This window comes from Oryctolagus cuniculus, chromosome 18 (genome assembly GCF_964237555.1).
Source record: "Oryctolagus cuniculus chromosome 18, mOryCun1.1, whole genome shotgun sequence".
NCBI classification, from domain to species: Eukaryota; Metazoa; Chordata; class Mammalia; order Lagomorpha; family Leporidae; genus Oryctolagus; species Oryctolagus cuniculus.
In genome coordinates this window covers 23482517-23507385 of record NC_091449.1, presented here as the reverse complement: position 1 = coordinate 23507385, position 24869 = coordinate 23482517, and the positions used below count along the sequence as shown (strand labels likewise).

At 48.3% G+C, this 24869-nt stretch overlaps 1 protein-coding gene across 1 annotated transcript in view; it reads left to right on the top strand.

The window, feature by feature from the left end:
• LOC138846717 (putative ATP-dependent RNA helicase TDRD12) overlaps nt 1-24577 on the top strand; it is a 35927-nt gene extending 11350 nt beyond the window's left edge. The window contains exons 2-5 of the mRNA XM_070063271.1: nt 3520-3678; nt 5724-5860; nt 9902-10021; nt 21943-24577. Of these exons, the coding sequence (XP_069919372.1) occupies nt 3520-3678; nt 5724-5860; nt 9902-10021; nt 21943-21964 (438 nt within the window). The 3' untranslated portion in view covers nt 21965-24577. The remainder of the gene's footprint in view (nt 1-3519; nt 3679-5723; nt 5861-9901; nt 10022-21942) is intronic.
• Nucleotides 24578-24869: the final 292 nt, after the last annotated feature.

Below are 24869 nucleotides of genomic sequence, written 5' to 3'. Positions count from 1 at the left end.
CAGGGAGGGCTCTGCTCCGGCACTGAACCCTGAGCTGCTTCCCGCCCTCTGCTTGGCGGGCTCCACTCTTTCCTTGGGGTGAGTGTCCAGGCTTTTTTGTTTGTTTGTTTGTTTGTTTGTTTTTTGTTTGGAGGCCAGAGACTAGTTAAAGCAGTGAAAACAGATTTTATTCAGTACCTCCTGAAGAGAGCTGAGCTCCATTACCAGTGGTGCAGAGGTGCCTGGGTGTTTTAAAGGGAGGGCTGGGGTTGGCACAGCTCAAGGGAAGAGTGAGAAGAGGTCATTCAGGGTAAATGCGTGATCCCAGCTGTGTGTGCTAGCTGGAAGTTATGGAAGTTAGCACGCTGTCTTCTTACAGAAACTGGCATGGCGGCCCTGGCCTCATAGGAGTGGCTACTGAGCAGGGACACACTTCCAGATTTGTAAGCTTTTTTGAGTGAAGTCTCTAAGAATGGAAGGTTGGGGCCTGCCTCAGATGATAGCCTGAACAGTCAGTTCTTCTGGCATTGTGGAGCTTATTCAGGCAGGCAGGCAGGCAGGCTTGCTTATTTATCAATTTTATTTAAGAGTGACAGGGGTCGGGGGAGAGAAATAGCTCTTATCTACTGATACACTTCCCAAACGCCTACCATGGCCAGGACTGGACTGAAGCCAAAGCTGGCAGTAGGGAACCCATTCCAGGTCTCCTGCATGGGTAGCAGGAACCCAGTTGGGCCATCACTGCTGCCTCCCAGGCTCTGCATTAGCAGGAAGCTGGAGTCAGGAGCTGGAACTGAATATTGAATCTTTAGCACTCTGGCGGGGGGATTCAGTGAGTGTCATGACTGTTAGGCCACATGCTCACCACTCAAGTGAGCACTTTAATGAATAATTGCAGTCATCCCAGGGTTGTGGCCTTGTGCTGCTGGAAGCCGGAATCTGGTTGTCTCTGAGTGCGAAGGACTGAATGGAGCCACATGCCCGGAGTGCTGTTTCTAGGGGCAGCAGCTGTAACTGCGTGCTCCTCTGAGCCCTGCACTGCTCACGTACTCAGTACTCCTTGCTGTCTCCCCCATTGTTGTTCAGGACTTGGCAAGGATGGGGGGGGTGTTGATGTGCAGACATCAGGGCTCCCTCTATGGCTCTATTTCAGAATTTCTCCCCCTAATCCTCACTGGCACTGACAGCTCTGATTCCTCGAGCCACAGTGTGACTTTGTGTTGCGTTGTTGCCACTCTGTACAACTGGGAGGTGTTCTGGGATAGTGCCCAGTGAAGTTCCTTCTTTCGAGGGTCAGCTCTCCAGTGTCTGTTGCTTTTGCTAGCTCTTCATTTATTTTGTGTTTTTTCAGGGTTCATAATTGTGCTGTGTGTGTAACTTATACACTATTTTGTCCTTGCCAGAATGACTGCTGTTCATTTTCCAGTTATTTATTATGAGAATAGTCAAACATTCAGAAAAATAATACGATTACTAAGATGAACTCTTCTATTCCTGCCACTGGTAACTTAGACTCCATATCTCTGGGTGTTTCTGCTTCCATACCTTTTCAGTAGACAGAGTTAGGGAAAACCTCTGAAAAATCGTGCGTTCTGGCCGGCTCTGTGGTTCACTTAGCTAATCCTCCGCCTGTGGCACTGGCACCCCAGGTTCTAGTCCCAGTTGGGGCGCTGGATTCTGTCCCGGTTGCTCCTCTTCCAGTCTAGCTCTCTGCTGTGGCCCGGGAAGGCAGTGGAGGATGGCCCATGTCCTTGGGCCCTGCACCCCATGGGAGACCAGGAGGAAGCACCTGGCTCCTGGCTTCAGATCAGTGCAGCACGCTGGCTGTAGCGGCCATTTGGGGGGTGAGCCAACAGAAGGAAGACCTTTCTCTCTCTATCACTAACTCTGCCTGTCAAAAGAAAAAAATCATGAGTTCTTTTTTAAAATTTAATTTTATTGGCCAGTGCCGCGGCTCACTAGGGTAATCCTCCGCCTTGCGGTGCCGGCACACCAGGTTCTAGTCCCGGTTGCGGCGCCGGATTCTGTCCCGGTTGCCCCTCTTCCAGGCCAGCTCCCTGCTGTGGCCCGGGAGTGCAGTGGAGGATGGCCCAAGTGCTTGGGCCCTGCACCCCATGGGAGACCAGGAGGAAGCATCTGGCTCCTGGCTTCGGATCAGCGCAGCATGCTGGCTGTAGCGGCCATTTGGGGGGTGAGCCAGCAGAAGGAAGACCTTTCTCTCTCTCTCTCTCTCTCACTGTTTAACTCTCCCTGTCAAAAAACAAATCGTGAGTTCTTTTTTAAAATTTAATTTTATTTATTTGAAAGAGTTACACAGAGAGGTAGAGACAGAAAGAGAGGTCTTCCATCTGCTGGTTCACTCCCCAGATGGCTGCAACAGCTGGAGCTGTGCCAGTCGGAAGCCAGGAGCTTCCTCCAGGTCTCCCATATGGGTGCAGGGACCCAAGTTCTTGGGCCATCTTCTGCTGCTTTCCCAGGCCACAGCAGAGAGCTGGATTGGAAGTGGAGCAGCCGGGACCCGAACCGGCACCCCTATGGAATGCTGGCGCTTCAGGCCAGGGCTTTAACCCTCTGCACCACAGCGTCTGCCCCAAATCATGAGTTTTTAGTGATGTTGTCAATCAAACTTAATTTGGGGGTGACTGGTGCTGTGGCATAATAGGCTAAGCCTTTGCCTGTGGTGCCAGCATCCCTTATGGGCGCCAGTTCATGTCTTAGCTACTCCTCTTCTATCCAGCTCTATTGTATGGCCTGGAAAAGCAGTAAAACATGGCCCAAGTATTTGGGCCCCTGCACCTGCATGGGAGTCCCAGAAGAAGTTCCTGGCTCCTGGTCTTGGATCTGCCCAGCTCTGGCCATTGTGGGCATCTTGGAAGCGAACTAGCGGATGAAAGACCTTTTTCTCTGTCTCTCCCTCTCTCTGTAACTCTACCTCTCAAACAAATAAAATCTTTTAAAAAATTTAATTTTCCATTTTATAATTCTTTCCCCTAACAATAAAAATAACAATAGTAGATAACAATAGTAGGTAATAATAACAAGAGTAGATAAGACCCATCAGAGAAGTCAGTCTAAGTTTCATCCTTATTCTTTCTACTCCATTCTTTTCTCCTGTAGGAGGTAATCTGTATTTGTTTTGGTTCATCTGCTGTCATTTAAAAAAATATGAGCAGGCTGTATATATATTCATACTTATTTTTCTTACACAAAAAGAATACTAAAAATGTTCTGAACCTTTTATATATATCGATGTTTTAATAGGTATTTTAATAATAAGAATATTTTTAATATTTATATTTTTAAGCTACAGGAGACCAAATAGAACTGATTGCTTTTTGAGTTGTACTACATAATTGAGAATTGCATATTATTGATCACATGTTTTAAATTTTATCTTTGGCTCTTTGGTATGACCATTTAAGAGAAAGGTAGTTGTCAAAAATGATAGATCACTGAAATTAGAAAGTTACATGGTTCTAAGGTTTATTTGGTTTTAAAAGAAATCATGCATGATTTTATAATCTTTTAAAAATTCTGCAGGTTGAAGATCCAGATTGCTTCTGGGTTATTATAAAAGGATGTAGTCCCTTTTTGGATCATGAAGTCGACTATCAAAAACTAAATAGCGCCATGAATGACTTCTATAACAGCATGTGTAAAGATATAGAAATAAAACCATTAATGTTGGAAGAAGGACAGGTATGTATCTGAATGCACTTTATTTATTGTATCTTTATTATTATTTAAAGATTTATTTAGTTGAAAGGCAAAGTTAGAGGGACAGATAGATCTTCCATGCTCTAGGTCAATCCCCAAATGGCCTTAATGACCAGGACTGGGCCAGGCCGAAGCCAGGAGTCAGGAGTTCCATCAGGATCTCCCACGTGGGTGCAGGGACCCAAGGACTCAGACCATCTTGCTTTGCTTTCGCAGGCTCATTAGCAGGGAACCAGACTGGAAGTGGAGCAGCCGGAACTGGAACCAGCACCAGCCTTTAATTATCCTATCTTGAAACACTAATCAGGATGTAGGGGTGGGTGTTTGGCCAGGTAGTTGAAACACCACCATGTTAGAGTGTTTGCATTCGGTTCCTGATTCTAGCTTCCTGCTAATACACAGACCCTGGGAAGCACCAGATGATAGCTCAAGTAATTAGATCCCTGTTACCCACCTGAGAGACCTGGATTGAGTTCCTAGCTCATAGCCTTCACCCTCTCCCCCACGGCTGTTGTGGTCCTTGGGGAGTGAATCATTGGGTGGGAGTGCTCTGTCTACCAGATAATTGTTAAAAATATTTCAGGAGCTTAGAATGATGAATGTGATTAGAGTATTTTAACGTTCATGGTTGTTGCCTTGTGTTAGGTTTTTGGGTTGCATGAGACTCAGGCTGATGGTGGCAGGGGGTGGTGCTTGTGTAGGTCCAAGTGGGGCCTTGGGATAGATGCCATCCAGATCCAGGTGTTAGGGCCGTCTTCCTGGCGGTGGGAGCCAGGGCAGGTATACGGACCTTGGCAAAGAGGACCTGGGGTTTTCAGTTCTGGGCCGTGCCTCCCTCTTTGGTTGCTCATGGCTTTGACCGACTTGGGATTGTTTCTGCTCTGTGCTCCACATCAGGGCTTCTTTGCTTTCGTGCAGCCTCAGCCACCATTGCTGTGGTCTGATTTCTCTTGGGTCAGCCACGTTCCAAGTGTGAACTTCGGTAATAGCATGGAGGGGAAGGACATGAACACTCGTTAGGAGGCAGACAAGACCTCATCTGAATTCCTTCCCTCGTGCCCACAAATGTCCTTAGTGACCAATTTGTTATTTTTCCATACCAGTGACTTACTGGAGGGATGGAACGGGGTCAGTGGTCCTTTAAGTGTAGTCTTGTTTGGGAAAGCATGATGGGCTCCTCACAGTGAGCATTTACCCAGGAGGTTAGTGCTTTCTCCCTGTCCTTTTGTGGAGAGGTGGTTAAACAGGACACTGTGAATAGATTGAGGGTCACTTGTTTTGAAGAACAGGCGTGCTGTTACCTTCACGTGGGTTTAACATGGGAGAGAGTGCCACTTGCAAGCCATGCTAGGGTGACCCCTCCTTCGTGGCACTGCTGTGAGTGTTTCACTTCATGCTCTCTCCATTCAGTGGCTGTCACTGCCCGAATCCACTTTCATTTGTTTTCTTTTTTTTTAAAGAGTGATTTATTTATTTGAAAGTCAGAGTTACGCAGAGAGGAGAGGCAGAGAGAGAGAGGAGATCTTCTACTCCCTGGTACACTGCCCAGTTGGCTGCGACAACCAGAGCTGTGCCGATCCAATGCCAGGGACCAGGAGGAAGCTCCTGGTGCAGGGGTCCAGGGACGTGGCCGATCTTCTACTGCTTTCCCATCCATAGCAGAGAGCTGGATTGGAAGTGGAGCAGCCGGGGCTCGAACCAGCGCCAATATAGGATATATAGTGGCTTTACAGGATATGCCACAGCACGGGCCCCTCATTTGTTTCAATATGGTGATTTCTCCCACTCCTTCTGTATTGGTGAGCTGGAATTCTTCCCGTTTAGCACTTTCCTTTCAGCTGATCCCTGTTTCCTGGGGGGCCTTTTCCTGGGAGACAGTGCTCAGTTTGGGCAGCCTCCTGCACCTGTGTCATCTCCTGTAAGTGGGGTACAGGCTGAGACGATGTGGAGAGGAGCCTTTAGGGCTGTCATCACGTGACTAGAGGTTTGACTGCTGAACGTAATAAAGCCTGCCTTCTGTTTTGCAGGTCTGCGTGGTGTATTGTCCGGAGCTACGGTGCTGGTGCAGGGCTGTCATTAAGTCAATCATGTCTTCAGCAGACCATTACCTGGCAGAGTGTTTCCTTGTAGACTTCGCCAGGTACATTCCAGTAAAATCTAAAAAGTACGTATGTGTGTTTTTTTTTTTTATTTAATGAACATAAATTTCCAAAGTACAGCTTATGGATTACAAGAGCTTCTCCCCCCCGTAACTTCCCTCCCACCCACAACGCTCCCCTCTCCCACTCCCTCTCCCCTTCCCCTTCACATCACGATTAATTTTCAATTATCTTTATATATAGAAGATCAATTTAGCATATGTTAAGATTTCCACATTTTGCTCCCACACAGAAACACAAAGTGTAAAATACTATTTGAGTACTACTTACAGCATTAATTATACACCTAAGAGTAATTGTGTATTAATTACAGAGTTCAACCAATAGTTTTAAGTAGAATATAAAATGCATCTTTTGTATTGTTGTGGCTTCCCCTCAACCCTGACCTCCCTCCCTCCCGTGGCCCTCCCCTCCCCCACTCCCTCTCCCATCCCGCCCTTCATCACGTTTCATTTTCAATTACCTTCATATACTGAAGATCAACTTAGTATATACTAAGCAGGGATTTCCACAGGCTGCACTCACACAACCGAACCAGGTATAGGGTATTGTTCGACTAGTAGTGTTGTTTTTAAGTTTCATAGTAAAACACATTAAGGACAGAGATCCTACATGGGGAGCATGAACCCAGTGACTCCCGTTGTTGATTTAACAATTGGCACACTTATTTATGCTGTCAGCAATCACCCGAGCCTCTTGCTATGAGCTGTCTAGGCTATGGAAGCCCCTTGAGTTCACCAACTCTGAATTTGTTTAGACGTATGTGTGGTTTTATGTCTGTTTGCCTTACTCTGTTTAAGGAGATAATGATGAATTTTAAAGGAGAATGTCAGTTTTTAAAGTAAGGGGATTACCTTTTGCAAAAAGAAGACATTGAGAGTTTTTGTGCCTTAAGAAATGAAAACTTGGGCCAGGCATTTGGCGCGGTGATGAAGTCATGACTTGGATGCCTGTGCGTCACATCAGAGTGCCTGCACTTGAATCTCAGCTCCACTCTCCACTCTGGTTTTCTGCCAGTGCACCCCCGGGAGGCAGCAGATGAGGGCTCAAGTTGACCCCTGCCACCCACACGGGAGACTGAGTTCTGGACTCCTGGTGTCAGCCTGGCTGTTGCCGCATTTGAGAAATGAATCAACCAGTGGACAGGCATCTGTGTTTGTCTCTCTGTCTGTGACTTTCAGATAAATAATGAAGGAAGACTGCAGGTTTCCATTCTGCGTGCATGACTAGAGGAGCAAATGGTCCTAATGAGGACAGAGAGTTACTGTGGCCTTTCTCCACTTGCCTGCCTAGGGTGGGGCAGGGCAGGTTCAGGCTGTTCCCTTCTCGTCTCCTGGGTGCCCTGTGCCAGCTGCTCTCTGGCCTGTCCTCTTAGTTTGCACGTGGGATGGGGTGGGTCCTTCAGTGCGGTTTGCCTCACCACCAGGAGGTAGAGAGAAACTCTCCGTGTCTCCACAGAGGAGGAAATTGATGGCCACCCTCAGGTTGCAGAGAGCAGATTATATACTCAAGTGTGTATTCCTGGTTGTTCTGCGTCACAGAGTAAAGGTGTGGCTATCACGTAGGGTGTGGAGACGGTTCAGGCTCGTCCTGACTGTAACCTTCATTGACTGTGGGACTGCATGTCACAGCTCACTAGAAAACATTAGCACATCACTGTGTTCCTAAAGTTGTATTGATAAAATGCATGAAGTTTTAATAAATGGTTTCTGGGGGTGGGGGGAACATGCCAGCACACGAGGCTGGTGCTGTGGTATAGTAGGTTAAGTCGCTGCCTGCCGTGCCAGCATCCTTTATGGGCACCCGTTCACTTTGAATCCAGCTCCCTACTCATGGCCTTGGAGAACAGCAGAAGATGACCCAAGTGCTTGGGCCCTTGCACCCATGTGGGAGACCCAAAGTAGCTCCTGGCTTTGGATTGGCCCAGCTCTGGCCATTGTAGCTATTTGGGGAGTGAGCCAGAGAATGGAAGACCAAGCTCTCTGTCTTTCCCTCTCTCTGTCTATAGCTTTACCTCTCAAATAAATAAATGTTAAGGAAAAGCTAGCACAAGTCACTGTTGGTGTTTAGTGATAATTGTCCCATGGTTTGTCCCAGAGTCAGAGGATGTCCATTTAATAGGCAAACACAAGGGCTCTTATTCCAGTGCAAAAAGAGCAGAGCCAGCTAGCCTTCGGTGCAGTAAGAGGTGTCTCTCACGTAGAGGAGTTTCGTGGCAGAAGGGCTCACCAGACATGGAGGATTTGCAGATACTTAAGGGAAAAGTAGGTGCCTCCCCAGCTTGGGATTCTGCACCTCTGTGACCATAATTGTTATAAAAGTACTTGGGGTCAGCGCTGTGGCATAGCGGTACAGTCACCAACTGCAGTGCCGGCATCCCATATAGGTGCCGGTTAAAAAGCCCAGGCTGCTTCACTTCTGACCCAGCTCTCTGCTATGGCCTGGGAAAGCCGAGTCCTTGGGCCCTGCACCCGTGTGCAGGAGGACCTGGAAGAAGTTCCTGGCTCCTGGCTGTAGATCCGCACAGCTCCAGCCAGTGTGACCAATTGGAGAGTGAACCTGTGGATGGAAGACCCCTCCCTCCCTCCCTCTCTCTCTCTCTCTCCCCCTCTCCCCCTCCCCCTCCCCCTCTCCATCCCCCTCTCCCTCTGTGTAACTCTTTCAAATAAATAAATATTTTGTTTTTAAGTACTTACTGTGTTTAGCCATCATGGGAGCTTTTCCTTTTGTGTTTGGTGTTTTGAGTTTATTTTTGGCAAGAAAATCAAATGATTAAGTAGAGCTCTAACCTATCTAAGACAAAGGGTAGGGCTTCAGGGAAGAGAGCTGCTTGATGGTGAGGAAATATGTTGGCATGTCTGTTGCTTGCCTTGTCACCTCGCCGTCCATCAGCTGTTTTGTGCAAAGTTGGCAAATACTAATTTTTAAAACATCTGTTCATAGACAGCAATGTTGGGGTACTTCTGGTCACGTAGTAAATGGAATTTATTTCACAGGCTTATTCATTGTTATTCAGTGTTTCCTTTTATTTTTCACTTTTTATGTATTTGAAAGGCAGAGAGACAGAGAGAGAGACAGAGACAGAGACGAGAGCGGGAGAGAGAGCGCGTGCCTTCTTGTTTCACTTCTAAAATACCTACAACAGCCCTGGGTAGGCCATGCTGGAGCCAGGAACTGGAAACTCAATGTGGTCTCTCTTGTGGGTGGCAGAGACCCAGCCACCTGCTGCCTCCCAGGGCCTGCACCAGCAGGAGGCTGATTGGGTGTGGAACAAGAACTGGAGCCCGGGTGTTCTGACTCGAGATCAGGGCATCCCAAGCAGCATCCCAGCAGGTAGGCCGCATGCCTGCCCCTGTGCAGTATTTCTGTTCCTTCTTTCCCTCCCTTCCTCTCTTCCTCCCTCCTTCCCTCCTTCCTTCTGATTTGTGGTATGAAAGGCAGAGTGACAGAAAAGGAGAGAAAGAAAGAGAAGTGTATCTTTCATCCTTTGGTTTACTTCTGCAAATTCCCACAACAGCCAAGCTGAAACCAGGAACCCAGAACTCTATCTGAGTTTCCCATGTGGGCACAGGGACCCAAGTACTTGAATTGTCTTCACTGATGTCCCAGGCGCATTAGCAAGGAGCTGGATCGGCAGTGGATCTGGGCCCAAGCTGGCACTCGCAAGGACACTGGCGCCGTGGGTGGCGCCTTCACCTGCACCACAGTGCCAGCTGCACAGTGTGTCTTAACCTGAGGAGCCTCACCAGATACACTCTCCCTGAATTCCTGCCCCTGTGCCATGAAATTTTGATGCCACAGATACACTGAATCACTATGTAGGATCTCTCTGCTTTTACAGAAAGATTTTTTTCCACCCTCCAAGAAGCAGTTTTGTCCCCTTGGCCAGATGTCTCCAAGCATCTGTTGGAGGCTGTGTTAGAATCAGAAAGGGATGTCCTTTACTTTGTTTTACGGCAAGCATGTTACTGACCTAGGTGAACTATAAAGGAGTCTGTTCTGTGTTGTGTGTTTTATAATGGAACTCTCTCTGCTTCATTTGTCAGCATCCGAGTTGCAGTGGAATCATTTATGCAGCTTCCCTACAGAGCAAAAAAGTTCCGGTTGTACTGCATGAAGCCTGTTACATTGCACATTGACTTCTGTGAAGACAGCGCCGAGATTGTGTAAGTACAGGTTCTGAAGTCACAGGAATCATGAGTAAACGCCTTCAGTTCATGTCTGCATTTATGTGCCATCAGTTACCCGCGAACAGGTTTTGAAGGTCTGAGTTCTGCAGGAGGCAGCCTCTGAGTTGGTGCTGGTCAAACTAGCTGTGAGTAGAATTCTCAAGCACCCACTCCAGGGCCTGAGCTCTGTGTCTTTTGACTTAAAAAAACAACTTATAAAAAGTAGTAGAGGCCGGCGCCGTGGCTCAATAGGCTAATCATCCGCCTTGTGTCGCTGGGACACCGGGTTCTAGTCCCGGTTTGTGCCCTGGATTCTGTCCCGGTTGCCCCTCTTCCAGGCCAGCTCTCTGCTGTGGCCAGGGAGTGCAGTGGAGGATGGCCCAAGTGCTTGGGCCCTGCACCCCATGGGAGACCAGGAAAAGCACCTGGCTCCTGCCTTCGAATCAGCGCAGTGCGCCGGCCGCAGTGGCCATTGGAGGGTGAACCAATGGCAAAGGAAGACCTTTCTCTCTCTCTCTCTCTCTCACTGTCCACTCTGCCTGTCAAAAAAAAAAAAAGTAGTAGAGTAATTCTAAAGAAAAGCTTTCATGAAATAAAACTGCTGGAGCATTAAAAAAAAGTTGACCACATGCCTGCCTCTGTCCTACGTCTTTCCTCCTGGAGGCCTCTGTGGGCTGTGCAGGCTGTGACCTTCCCACCCTCCGTTGGTGCACTTACATACCCATGTGATCGTGGATCCTGCCCTCTGTTAGTGCACTTACACACCCCTGTGAGCCTGGCACCTACCCTCTGTCCGTGAGGTTAGACACCTCTGTGGGCGTGGACTTTCTTAGGAAGAGAACAGGCTGTCTTGTTTGCAGAATTAACTTAGGAGTAGCTGTGGAGGTTCTTTGCCAATCCATATCCCTCTCCTAACCACTTTGAGTCTTTTTCATGGGTGACTATGACCGATATGGTTATTGGATTTAACCAGTTTCTTCTTGACAGCCAGCTAGATTTTCAAGCCATTTTGTGCTGTGTGTTCCCATAAGAATGTGGGTATATCCACGTAACTTACATCCCTGTCACGGCTCCTTCTTCCTGGTGTGTGGTTACTGTGTGATGGTTCCCTAGAGTGGGCCCCTGCACCAGGCTGTATTCTGCACGGTGTGCCTGTGATCTCTGCTCTTTAAGGAGCACTACTGAGGGCTGGATTTCTGTTTCTGTAGTCTGTGGGGCAGCCACTCTCACCTGGAGCTCCTCTGTCTCTCACTTCCCAGACTGTGGTGTTAACAGAAGAAAGGCTGTATAGGGAGCAGCCCAGTCCTGTCTCTATTTGCATAAGCTGGTACTGGTGCACTGTGCGCCCTGAACTCGGAAGTTACCTCTGCTCTGTGGCCCCTTTGGAGACCTCGTGCTCCACGCCCCACCATGCCCATCACCACAGTTCCCTTGGGAGGTGAGTGCATCACTCTTGGGAACAGCCTCAGAGTAGTATGCTCCAGTAAGCCAGCTTGTCTCTGCTTGGGTCCGTGTGTCCTGCTCGGCTGCTCTCTGGCATCCTGCTCCGTGCTTGTGCACTTCTGCTCTGCAGTGAGGAGACCCGCTGAGCAGCCCCTGTGCTGTTCCTCTCGCAGAGCAGCCAGCTGCAGGCCATCCAGGTGTGGTTTGGGCAGCAGCTTGTGCTCCCCAGCTACCCCTTGGGCAACCCGTTTCCTGTCCTTCTCACCCCCTTCCTACTGACCCCCTTTCCAGGACTACTGGGGTCTTTTCCACCCTCAGGATACCCCTGGGGTAGGTGGAGGACTTAAGAGTAAGTTCGTTTTTTTTTTTTAATTTCCAAGGATTTTTCTTGAAGAGTTGAAAAGAAAGGGGGAGAGATCTTCCATTTGCTGGTTTCCTCCTTAGATGGCTGTGATGGTTGAGACTGAGCCAGGCTGAAGCCCGGAGCCTGGACCTCCATCTAGTTTCCCAAACGGGTGGCAGGGCCCAAGGATTTGGTCCATCTTCCACTGCTTTCCCAGGAGCATTAACTGGATTGGAAGTGGAGCAGCCAGGACTTAAACGGGCACCCATTTGGGATGCTGGCGTTGCAGGCAGCAGCTTAACCAGCCACGCCATGGTGCCGGCCCCAAGAGGAACTTTTCTTACTGGGTTTTCATCATCATCTTTGGCAGGTGATGCCTTTGCACTCACATGTTATTAAGAATAGTTTTCTTAATGTGTATTACAGTTTTTGACAGATTTGTCAGATTTCCCTCCAGAAAGATTATAGCAATTTATACTATCATTATTGGGGTTTCTTTTCCTATACAACCTCATTAATAGGCTTTTTTTTTAAAAAAAAAAGATTTTATTTATCTACTTGAAGGAGTTACACAGAGGAGAGGCAGAGAGAAAGAGGTCTTCCATCCGCTGGTTCACTCCCCAGTTGGCTGCAATGGCCAGAGCTGTGCCGATCCGAAGCCAGGAGCCAGGAACTTCCCCAGGTCTTCCCACATGGGTGCAGGGGCCCAAGGACTTGGGCCATCTTCTACTGCTTTCCCAGACCATAGCAGAGAGCTGGATCAGAAGAGGAGCAGCCGGGACTTGAACTGACACACATATGTGATGCCAGCACTGCAGGCAGTGGCTTTACCTGCTGCACCACAGCACCGGCCCTGTTACTAGGCTTTTTAATTTCTGCTTGTTTGCTGGGTGAACATGATCTCTTGTTTTAACTTGCATTTTTTCACTTGCAAAGTTGGGTATCTCTTTAGTGTTTATTGTGTGTGTGTGGAGAGAGACTGATTTACCTGTTATTTTAGATTGATATTTCTCTTCAGTTATTTGACTTTATCTTATTAGAAATCTAATATTTTTTAAAAAAGAAAAGCTCATTAAGTATTTTTTGTGTGAATAGTTTTAGAACTGCTATATTGTACTTTATCCTTGTAATTTTTTTATTTGAAAGTCAGAGTTAGCGAGAGAGAGAGAAATATCTTCTATCTACTGGCTTACTTCCCAGATGGCCACAATGGCTGGTTCTGGACCAGGTGGAATCTGGGAGCTCCATCTGGGTCTCCCATGGTGGTAGCAGTGGCCCAAGCACTTGGGCTACATTCTGCTGCTTTTCCTAGGCCATCAGCAGGGAGCTGGATTGGAAGTAGAGCGGCCTGGAAATGAACCGGTGCCCATAATGGGATGGAGGCTTCACAGACAGACGGTGGCTCCACCTGGTACCCCGTAACACCTGCCCCCTGTAATTATCTAGATGTAGTGTAGATACTACCTTTCTTAGTAAAAATAAAAATAACTACTACTTTTGAACATTGATTATGTCTAGGCTGTGGGGTAAATATTCTCTATATACTTCCTCATTTGATCTTTTTTTGTTTGTTTGTTTGTTTGTTTTGTTTTGTTTTTTTTTTTTTTGTAAGAGTTAGAAGTAGATAGTCAGCGAGAGAGCAACTCCATTCCTTCCATTAGTTCACTCGCCAAAAATCCGCAGTGGCCAGAGCTGAGCTGATCCAAAGCCAGGAGCCAAGAGTTTCTTCCAGGTCTTCCACGCAGGTGCAGGGACCCAAGGACTTGGGCCATCCTCTACTGCTTTCCCAGGCCATAGCATAGAACTGGATCAGAAGAGGAGCAGCCAGGACACGAACCAGTACCCATATGGGATGCCAGCACTGCAGGCTGGGCTTTAACCCACTGCACAACAGCACGCCACCCCCCATTTGATCTTTAAAACAACTCTCGGAAGGAATGGATCTCGTGATACAGCCGATTAAGCCACTGCTTGGGGCACCTTTGGTTCCATACTGGAGCACCTGATGTAAGTCCTGGCTGCCCACTTCCAGGACAGCTTCCTGCTAGTGCCCTAGGAGACAGCAAATGGTAGATCGAATCCTGAGTACCTGCCACCTGTGAGGGTGACCTGAGTGGAGTTCCGGGCTCCTGGTTTCGGCATGGTCCAGGCCCAGTTGTTGAAGACATTTGGAGAGTGAACCAGTAGATAGAAGATTTCTCTCTCTCTCTTGCCCTCTCTGATGCTCTGCCTTTCAAATAAATAAAAATGAATAAACATTTAAAAAACTAAAATAACTCTTGAAGTATGGTGGTGGCATATGTGATAGATCCAAACAAGAGGAATGTAAAATATATTATTCTGATCTTGACTTTTTATTTTATTTTTATTCCTTCTAAATACTGGTTTCTCCTGATTTTCTACTGCCTATACCTTTTCCTGTGATTTTCTTTCCAAAGCATAGGCGAGATGTAGAAAGGTTAAGTTGATAGAGATCAAATGGGAGGTGGCGGATGGGTGCTCTAGTGGGCAGAGTGAGGACCATAGCAGCCGCTTCCCCACAGCTGCCCCTACACTGTTGGCTTAGCCGACATGTACTGATCCCTCTCTGTGCCAGCCTGTGGAGACGCAGTGATCTCAGAATCGCTGCCCCAGGGAGCTTGTGTTTTGATTTGTCACAGGTAACTGATTTAGAAGTGTGGAGAGAGGTGTGTCACAGGAAGTAGCTGGGGTCTTTATCCCCACCCGGAGCAGGGCCAGAGCTATGCTCTCTGTTGTGTGCATCGTGTGCTTGATTGGTCATGCAGAAAGAGCCCTGTGTGTGGTTTACAAAGCAAGATAGTGTACTAACTAAAGTGTCCTTGGCCCTCACTGGAGTGTTGCAGTGTTCCCACTGGTTTCCTTTTTCTGGTCCAGGGTCTGAGCCAGGCCTCCAGCTTGCCTCCAGTGTCCTGTCTGGTTAGTCTCCCAGAGTCTGGGACAGTTCTTCAGTCTTCCTTCATGGCCTGGACGCTTCTGAAGAGTCCTGGTCAGTTATGCTGCAGAGGAACGTTCAGTTTGACTTGGCCTGATGTTCTCATGATCAGACTGAGGCTGTGCGTGTTGGCAGAGAGAGAGAGGTCTGCCATCCACTGGTTCACTCCCCAACTGGCTGCGACGGCTGGAGCTACGCCGATCCAAAGCCAGGAGCCAGGAGCTTCCTCTGGGTTTCACACACAGGTGCAGGAGCCCAGGGACTTGGGCCATTTTCTGCTTTCCCAGGCCATAGCAGAGAGCTGGATCGGAAGTGGGGCAGCTGGGACTAGAACTGGCACCTGTATGCCATGCCAGCACTGCAGGCAGCAGCTTTACCTGCAACACCACAGCGCCAGGCCCTATCAAGACATTCTGAATTTGCTACGGTGAGGTTCACTTTTTCCATCATTCCTTATACAGTTTTAAAACTTTAATTATCTTTTTTTAAAAAGATTTATTTATCTATTTGAAAGTCAGAGAGAGAAGGAGAGACAGAGAGAGAGAGAAGTCTTTCATCTACTGGTCCACTGCCCAACCAGCTGCAATGGCCAGAGCTGAGTTGACCTGAAGCCAGGAGCCAGGAACCTTCCCTGGGCCTCCCACATGGGCACAGGGGCCCAAGGACCCGGGCCATTCTCCAGTGCCTTCCCAGGTCATTGCATAGAGCTGGATTGGAAGTGGAGCAGCCAAGATCTGAACTAGCACCCACATGGGATGCGGGATGCTGGCACCACAGGCCTAGGCCCTAACCCGTTGAACCACAGCACTAGTCCTTTATTTATCTTTTTTTAAAAAGGTTTTATTGGCCAGCCCTGTGGCTCACTAGGCTAATCCTCTGCCTGCAGCGGCGGCACCCTGGGTTCTAGTCCCAGTCAGGGCGCCGGATTCTGTCCCAGTTGCTCCTCTTCCAGACCAGCTCTCTGCTGTGGCCTGGGAGTGCAGTGCAGGATGGCCCAGGTGCTTGGCCCCTGCACCTGCATGGCAGAACAGGAGGAGGCACCTGGCTCCTGGCTTCGGATTGGAACAGTGCGCCGGCTGCAACGTGCTGGCCCTGGCAGCCCCTTGGGGGGTGAACCAACAGAAAAAGGAAGACCTTTCTCTCTCTCTCTCTCTCTCTCTCTCTCTCTCTCTCTCTCTCTCTCTCTCTCCTACTCTGCTTGTCAAAAAAAATAAAATAAAATAAAAATATTTTATTTATTTTTAACTTTTATTTAATGAATATAAATTTCCAAAGTACAGCTTATGGATTACAATGGCTTCCCCCCATAATGTCCCTCCCACCCACAGCCCTCCCCTTTCCCACTCCCTCTCCCCTTCCATTCACATCAAGATTCATTTTTGATCCTCTTTATGTACAGAAGATCAGTTTAGCATACATTAAGTAAAGATTTCAACAGTTTGCTCTCACACAGAAACATAAAGTAAAAAATAATAGATGATTTTTTAAATGATGATGAAATCAGATCAGACCTATTGTCATGTTTCATCCCAGTGAGAGTCAAGTTGGGAATTGATAATTTCTTTTTTTCTTTTTTTTACAGAAGATCAGTTTAGTATACATTAAGTAAAGCTTTCAACAGTTTGCACCCCCATAGAAACACAAAGTGAAATATACTGTGTGAGTACTCGTTATAGCATTAAATCTCACTGTACAGCACATTAAGGACAGAGATATCCTACATGAGGAGTAAGTGCACAGTGACTCCTGTTGTTGACTTTACAAATTGACACTCCTGTTTATGGCATCAGTAATCTCCCTATGCTGCAGTCATGAGTTTCCAAGGCTATGGAAGCCTTTTGAGTTCTCCAACTCCTATCTTGTTTAGACAAGGTCATAGTCAAAGTGGAGGTTCTCTCCTCCCTTCAGAGAAAGGTACCTCCTTCTTTGAAGACCTGTTCTTTCCACTGGGATCTCACTCATAGAGATCTTTCATTTAGGGTTTTTTTTTTTTTTTTTTTTTTTTTTTGCCAGAGTGTCTTGGCTTTCCATGCCTGAAATACTCTTGTGGGCTTTTCAGCCAGATCCGAATGCCTTTAGGGCTGATTCTGAGGCCAGAGTGCTGTTTAGGACATCTGCCATTCTATGAGTCTGCTGAGTATCTCGCTTCCCATGTTGGATCACTCTCCCCTTTATTTATTCTATTGGTTAGTATTAGCAGGTACTAGACTTGTTATGTGATCCCTTTGACTCTTAGTCCTTTCATTATGATCAATTGTGAACTGAAATTGATCACTTGGACTAGTGAGATGGCATTGGTATATGCCACCTTGATGGGATTGAATTGGAATCCCCTGGTATGTTTCTAATTCTACCATTAGGGGCAAGTCAGCTTGAGCATGTCCCAAATTGTACATCTCTTCCCTCTCTTATTCCCACTCTTATGTTTAACAGGGATCACATTTCAGTTAAATTTCAACACTTAAGAATAACTGTGTATTAATTACAGAATTAAACCAGTCATATTAAGTAGAACAGACAAAAAAAATACTAAGAGGGATAATGTATTAAGTTGTTCATTAACAGTCGGGGCTATGCTGATCAAGTCACCATTTCTCATAGTGTTCATTTCACTTCAACAGGTTTCCTTTTTGGTGTTCAGTCAGTTGTCACTGATCAGGGAGAACATATGATATTTGTCCCTTTGGGACTGGCTTATTTCACTCAGCATGATGTGTTCCAGATTCCTCCATTTTGTTGCAAATGACTGGATTTCATTGTTTCTTACTGCGGTATAGTATTCTAAAGAGTACATATCCCATAATTTCTTTATCCAGTCTACCGTTGATGGGCATTTAGGTTGGTTCCAGGTCTTGGCTATTGTGAATTGTGCTGCAATAAACATTAGGGTGCAGACTGCTTTTGTGTTTGCCAATTTAAATTCCTCTGGGTAAATTCCAAGGAGTGGGATGGCTGGGTCGAACAGTAGGGTTATCTTCAGGTTTCTGAGGAATCTCCAGACTGACTTCCATAGTGGCTTGACCAGTTTGCATTCCCACCAACAGTGGGTTAGTGCCCCTTTTTCCCCACATCCTTGCCAGCATCTGTTGTTGGTAGATTTCTGTATGTGAGCCATTCTAACCGGGGTGAGGTGAAACCTCATTGTGGTTTTGATTTGCATTTCCCTGATTGCTAGTGATCTTGAACATTTTTTCATGTGCCTGTTGGCCATTTGGATTTCCTCTTTTGAAAAATGTCTATTGAGGTCCTTGGCCCATCTCTTAAGTGGGTTGTTGGTTTTGTTGTTGTGGAGTTTCTTGATCTCTTTGTAGATTCTGGTTATTAACCTTTATCTGTTGCATAGTTTGCAAATATTTTATCCCATTCTGTCGGTTGTCTCTTCACTCTCCTGACTGTTTCTTTTGCAGTACAGAAACTTCTCAATTTGATGCAATCCCAGTAGTTGATTTTGGCTTTGACTGCCTGTGCCTCCCGGGTCTTTTCCAGAAACTCTTTGCTTGTGCCAATATCTTGAAGGGTTTCTCCAATGTTCTCTAATAACTTGATGGTGTCAGGTCGTAGATTTCGGTCTTTAATCCATGTTGAGTGGATTTTTGTGTAAGGTGTAAGGTAGGGGTCTTGCTTCATGCTTCTGCACGTGGAAATCCAGTTTTCCCAGCACCATTTATTGAATAGACTGTCCTTGCTCCAGGAATTGGTTTTAGATCCTTGATCAAATATAAGTTGGCTGTAGATGTTTGGGTTGATTTCTGGTGTTTCTATTCTGTTCCATTGGTCTATCCATCTATTTCTGTACCAGTACCATGCTGTTTTGATTACAACTGCCCTGTAGTGTGTCCTGAAATCTGGTATTGTGATGCCTCCAGCTTTGTTTTTGTTGTACAAGATTGCTTTAGCTATTTGAGGTCTCTTTTGCCTCCATATGAATTTCAGCATCATTTTTTCTAGATCTGAGAAGAATGTCTTTGGTATCCTGATTGGAATTGCATTGAATCTATAAATTGCTTTTGGGAGAATGGACATTTTGATGATTCTCGCAATCCATGAGCATGGAAGATTGTTCCATTTTTTGGTATCCTCTTCTATTTCTTTCTTTAAGACTTTGTAATTCTCATCGTAGAGATCTTTAACGTCCTTGGTTAAGTTTATTCCAAGGTATTTGATTGTTTTTGTAGCTATTGTGAATGGGATTGATCTTAGCAGTTCTTTCTCAGCCATGGCATTGCTTGTGTATACAAAGGCTGTTGATTTTTGTGCATTGATTTTATATCCTGCCACTTTGCCAAACTCCTCTATGAGTTCCAATAGTCTCTTAGTAGAGTTCTTTGGATCCCCTAAGTAAAGAATCATATTGTCTGCAAAGAGGGATAGTTTGACTTCTTCCTTCTCAATTTGTATTCCTTTAATTTCTTTTTCTTGTCTGATGGCTCTGGCTAAAACTCCCAGAACTATGTTAAATAGCAGTGGTGAGAGTGGTCATCCCTGCCTGGTGCCAGATCTCAGTGGAAATGCTTCCAACTTTTCCCCCATTCAATAGGATGCTGGCCATGGGTTTTTCATGAATTGCTTTGATTATATTGAGGAATGTTCCTTCTATACCCAATTTGCTTAGAGTTTTCATCATGAAAGGGTGTTGAATTTTATCGAATGCTTTCTCTGCATCAATTGAGATAATCATATGGTTTTTCTTTTGCAGTCTGTTAATGTGGTGAATCACATTGGTTGATTTGCGAATGTTGAACCATCCCTGCATACCAGGGATAAATCCCACTTGGTCTGGGTGGATGATTTTTCTGATGTGTTGTTTTATTCTATTGGTGTGAAATTTATTGAGGATTTTTGCGTCTATGTTCATCAGGGATATTGGTCTATAATTTTCTTTTAGTGCTGCATCTTTCTCTGGCTTAGGGATTAAGGTGATGCTGGCTTCATAGAAAGAATTTGGGAGGATTCCATCTTTTTCAATTGTTCTGAATAGTTTGAGAAGAAATGGGATTAGTTCTTCTTTAAATGTCTGGTAGAATTCAGCAGTGAATCCATCTGGTCCTGGGCTTTTCTTTGTTGGGAGGGCCTTTATTACTGTTTCGATTTCTGTTTCAGTTATCGGTCTATTTAGGTTTTCTATGTCTTCATGGTTCAATTTTGGTAGATTGCATGTGTCCAGGAATCTATCCATTTCTGATAGATTTTCCTGTTTGCTGGCATACAGGTCCTTGTAGTAATTTCTGATGATTCTTTTTATTTCTGTGGTGTCTGTTGTTACGTTTCCTTTTTCATCTCTGATTTTATTGATTTGGGTCTTTTCTCTTCTTTTTTTAGTTAGTTGGGCCAATGGGGTGTCCATTATGTTTATTTTTTCAAAAAACCAGCTTCTCGCTTGGCTGATTTTTTGTAATGTTTTTTTGGATTCAATCCTGTTAATTTCTTCTCTGCTTTTAATTATTTCTCTTCTCCTACTAGATTTGGGTGTGGTTTGGCTGCAGTTTTTCTAGGTCCTTGAGATGTGCTGAAAGCTCATTTATTTGGTACCTTTCCAATTTCTTGATATAGGCACCTATTGCTATTAACTTGCCTCTCAATACTGCTTTTGCTGTATCCCATAAGTTTTGATATGTTGTGTTGTGAAAACTTCTAAATGTTCTTATCATAAATTTTTTGAAATCCATATCTTGCATTTCTTCTATCTCATCATCTTCATAATCTTGGCTTGGGGTGTTTTGTTTATTTGGAGGCATCATAGTGTCATCGTTGATCTTGTTCCCTCGATTTCTGTGTTTGTTGCTTGGCATAGTTAATTCTTCTTTCGTCACTGTGTGTGTGTGTGTGTGTTTTTTTAATACTATGTCTGTGTTAAGTGGACTGCCTGCTGTTGGAGGAGCCTTGGAGGCTTGAGATGGGTGTGGCCTGAGAGCTCTGCTTGGTTCTTCTGGGTTACGGGTGTGCAAAGGTGACACCCTCAGGTTATGCGTGGTAAATCTCTCCTTTTTATTTATTTATTTATTTAGGAGGTAAGTAATACCGCACCGCACTGCTGTGCAGAATTGATGGTATTTAGCTTCCGATCTCTGGCTTCTACCCAAAGAGTCTGTGCAGGCTCTGCTTCTCCTCTGGACTCCCACTGGGTTGCCTAGGCTACTGAATTGTAGTGACTCAGTTCCTTAGCTCTCCCTAGTTGTTATGTAAATCCAGAGTGAAGGCCTGCTCTTTGTCTCTTGCTTGCCTTTGCAAGGTTGGCAGAGAGAGAAACTCCTCTGTACCAGTACCCCCCCACCTTTTTTCCTTCTTTCCTGTAGTCAGTCTGGTGAACTTTCCCGCTCCCCTCTAGATTCTGACCGCCATTTCCCCGCCAATGTCTCAGGTTACTGAGCTCACCTCCCCTTCCAGCACCGATGTGTGGACTCGGAGCCCTGGGCGTCCCTGCTCTCCCTGCTGGTGTCTGTGTGACATCCACTCCCCTTCCTGCACTGGCGCGCAGACCATGCAGCTCCCGCAGCTCGGCTTCCGCGCGGTGGGCGACCTTGTTCTCCCAGTAGGTCCTCCGAGTCACAGCCACTAGATCCGGAAGAGTTTCCTCTGCAGTTTTTTCCTGATCCTTTTTCTGAGGCTACCATAACTCCACTTTTATTAAACTAAATTTTCCTGGACTATCGGTGCGTGCCCTCACTATTCCACCATCTTGGCTCCACCCCGTCCTTCAATAAAAATATTTTATTTATTTGAGAGGTAGAGTTATAGACAGAGAAAGACGTAGAGAAAGGTCTTCCTCTGCTGGTTCACTCCCCAAATGGTTGCAGTGGCAGGAGCTGAGCTGATCAGAAGTCAGAAGCCAGGAGCTTCTTCTAGCTCTCTCACAGGGGTGCAGGGGCCCAAGCACCTGGGCTATCTCCCACTGCTTCCCAAGGCCATAAGCAGAGAGCTGGCTTGGAAGAGGAGCAGCTGGGATGCAAACTGGCCCCATACAGGATGCCGGTGTGGCAGGTGGAGGCTTAGCCTACTGTACAGAGCACAGGCCCCTATTGATCTTGCTATTTCTTTGAAAGGCAGAGAGACAGAGATCCTCAATATCCTGGGTCACTGCTCCTGGAGTCTCCCCCTGTCCCCTGTAGTGACACTGCACACCCACCCCTGTGGGCCCTGCTGAGGCCCTGACGGTGGGTCCTCCAATGCCTCTGTCCCCAGGTGCCGTTCCCCCTGGCTCTGAGGATGCGGGACATCTACATCCTGGAGGGCGAGCACGTGCTCCCGGCCATGGCATACACGGCCCTCAAGATCCATCACAGTGAGTCCTCAGGGCCCACAGAGGCCCGGGTGCTGGGACGGAGGAGCTGGGGGTCCCCCTGCCTGTCCCTCGTGAGCAGGACTTGAGGGAGGGATGAGGGGGTTTGGGAGGCCTGGGTTCCCTTCAGGAGGGCACTGAGAATCCCCCTGTTGCATCCCCAATCCCAGGCCCCCACAGACCACAAGGAGAAGTGGCCAGGGTCATCGCACTGGAAATTGGCCCCTGAGCAGTCCCTCCAGTGCTTGGCGTGACACCCAAGACATCCTGGCCCGATGACCACAACTGTCTGCACACAGGACCCTCCTAGGACAGGTGGGTGGGTTCCCACCTGGATGTGGGCAGGGCTAGAGGGAGGTAGGGCTGTGGGAGACCCTGTGCAGTGAAGGGGAAACCAGCCAGCACTGGATCCCCTTTAGCCATCTGAGAACCCCTGGAAGGCCCAGGTGCCCTGAGCCCAGTTGTGGGGGCTGAGTGCACTCCTGTGAGCAGGGGTGGGCACAGAGGCAGGTGCTGGGGGCCCCTGCGGCAGAACTCAAGGGCAACTGAGTGTGGGCTCTGCAGCCCTAGCCTCGGGCCAACAGAAGGCAGCGGGACCCGGAGCATCGCTGGCCTCTGGGCTCCGGTGGGGAGGGGTCCCCGTGCTCATCCCCTGCTGCTGCTGCCATCAAGGACCTGAGCGCCTGGGTCCCCATGCAGAGCAGAGATGGGCTTGTCCCAGCTCTAGAGGCTCTAAGTGGGGGCCCAGGTGCAGGCTGTCCAGGCACTGGGGAGGCCCCACTGTGCCTCCAGGTGCTGCCTCCCTGGGTGCTCCTGGGACAGTAGCGGTGACAGCCCAGTCTCACCAGGAAAGAGACAGTGGGCCAGGGGCAGAGGACACAGGGCACCCCTGCCACCTCTTTAGAAACTGCATTCCCTGTTCCCAAGGGCCTAAACCGATCTCCATGTCTGCCCCACAGCCCCAGCTCTCACCCCCATCATCTTAGGCTCAGTTCCTTTCCAGCCATGTTGGAGGGACTCAGATGTGGGTAACTCAGCGAATGCACTGTTAGGGCGCAGGAGGTCAGGTGGGGGAGGTGACGGGGTCCTGAGTTGGTGCCTGGGTCCCCAGAGATGAGAGTGAGGTGGGGAGTTCAGGGCCATCCACCCTGTGGGGCTGTGCAGGAGGAGCCGGTGGTGTCCCAGGGCTCCCCTTGCCCGGGCTGCACACACCCTCCCCTCTGGGGCCAGCAGCCTGGAAGAGTCCTCAGCGTCACACGTGGTGATGGGGACCCCAGGATGAGGTCGGGGCAAGCACCGAGCAGGCCAGACGGGGGCTGTGGTAAACAAACCGTGTCTCTTCTTGCAGCCAAGGCTATAAAATGGTGCAGCAGGCCCCTGGGGCAGGCACACGTCCCCCAGATGCACGTTCCTGCCCCCACTGCTCCGAAGGCCAAAATCACCATTCAGGACACAGTGGCAGTGTGGGAGCAGACCAGGGGTCCCGCTACTCGTGCAGTGATGATCCGTCCTCCAGAAAGCTTTGGCCTCTGCATCGCCGAGAGGGAAGGCATGGAGGAGGAGGAGAGCTGGGAAGGCAGCCCAGAGCCCCTCGGCCTGGGCTCCCCTGTGGGGACCACAGTCTCCAGGTTCTGCCAGCCCCACGGAGTCTCCAGAGTACTCGAGGTGGGGTGGCCTGTGCCAGTGCGCCAGTCTCCCTAACCTGAGCGGGCCAGAGCACAGGGAGGACGACTTCTCCGACGCTGGCAGCCAGGAGGGCCTGTGGATGTGGGCTCCTCCACGGGCCTCGGAGCCCCCGGAACCAGGGCCCATGCAGGCTGTCCCCGCCTGGGGGCCACGGCTGAAGACTTCCCCTTACTGGCATGGCAGCCCCACGCACTCTGGGGACAGTCACGGGCTGGAGCCGGCCAGAGCCAGCCCTGGGCTGGGAGACCAGACCCGCGTGCCCTCCCTGGCCAGAGGCCTCCTTACCTCTTATTCCATGGGGCACCTGGATGATGGGTGCCTCCTAGAAGAGAGGTCGAGTCCACCATCTGTCCTGCCCAGGCTGGGCAGCAGCCTTCCGTTTGTCTTCACAGCATCCTATGCACTTGGTTGAGCCCCCACCGCCCAGGCTCTTCCTGGGGCCAGGACACCCTGACACTGGAAGACAACAGCCGTGCCAGGAGCCACTGTACTCTCCTCCCTGCCCCCCTCCCCCACCGCCACCCTCAGGTGGTGCTGAGCCTGTATTAAATTGTTCCATGGAAAGGAGTTTGCTCCAGTTTGTGACCCCGGTGCCCAGCGGCAGCAAGCTTCCCCGTGTTCCTGGGGAGATGGGTGGTTCCACAACCCCCATCCTCAGGCAGAGACCCGCTCAGGACCCTGCAGGCACAGAAGAAACTCCTGGCTCCTGGCTTTGGATCGGCACAGCTCTGGCGGTTGTGGCCGTCTGGGGAGTGAATGAGCAGATGGAAGACCTCTCTCTCTGTCTCTGCCTCTCCTCTCTCTGTGTAACTCTGACTTTCAAATAAATAAATAAATCTTTAAAAAATGGAATTATTTATGTATTCAAAATGTAGAGTGACAGTGAAAGAGAGACAAATCCTTCATCTACTGGTTGATTCCCCAGAAGTCCTTGAGGTCCAGTTCTATGCCAAGCGAAGGTCAGGAACCAGAATTCCAACTGTGACTCCCATGCGGGAGCAGCGGCCCACATATTGGGGCCGTCTTCCACTGCTTTCCCAGGCCTGTTGGCAGAGAGCTGGATCCGAAGCTGAGCAGCTGGGACTCGAACCAGCTCTCCACTATGGGATGCCATCATTGCAAGTTAGCACCACCCTGGCCCGTG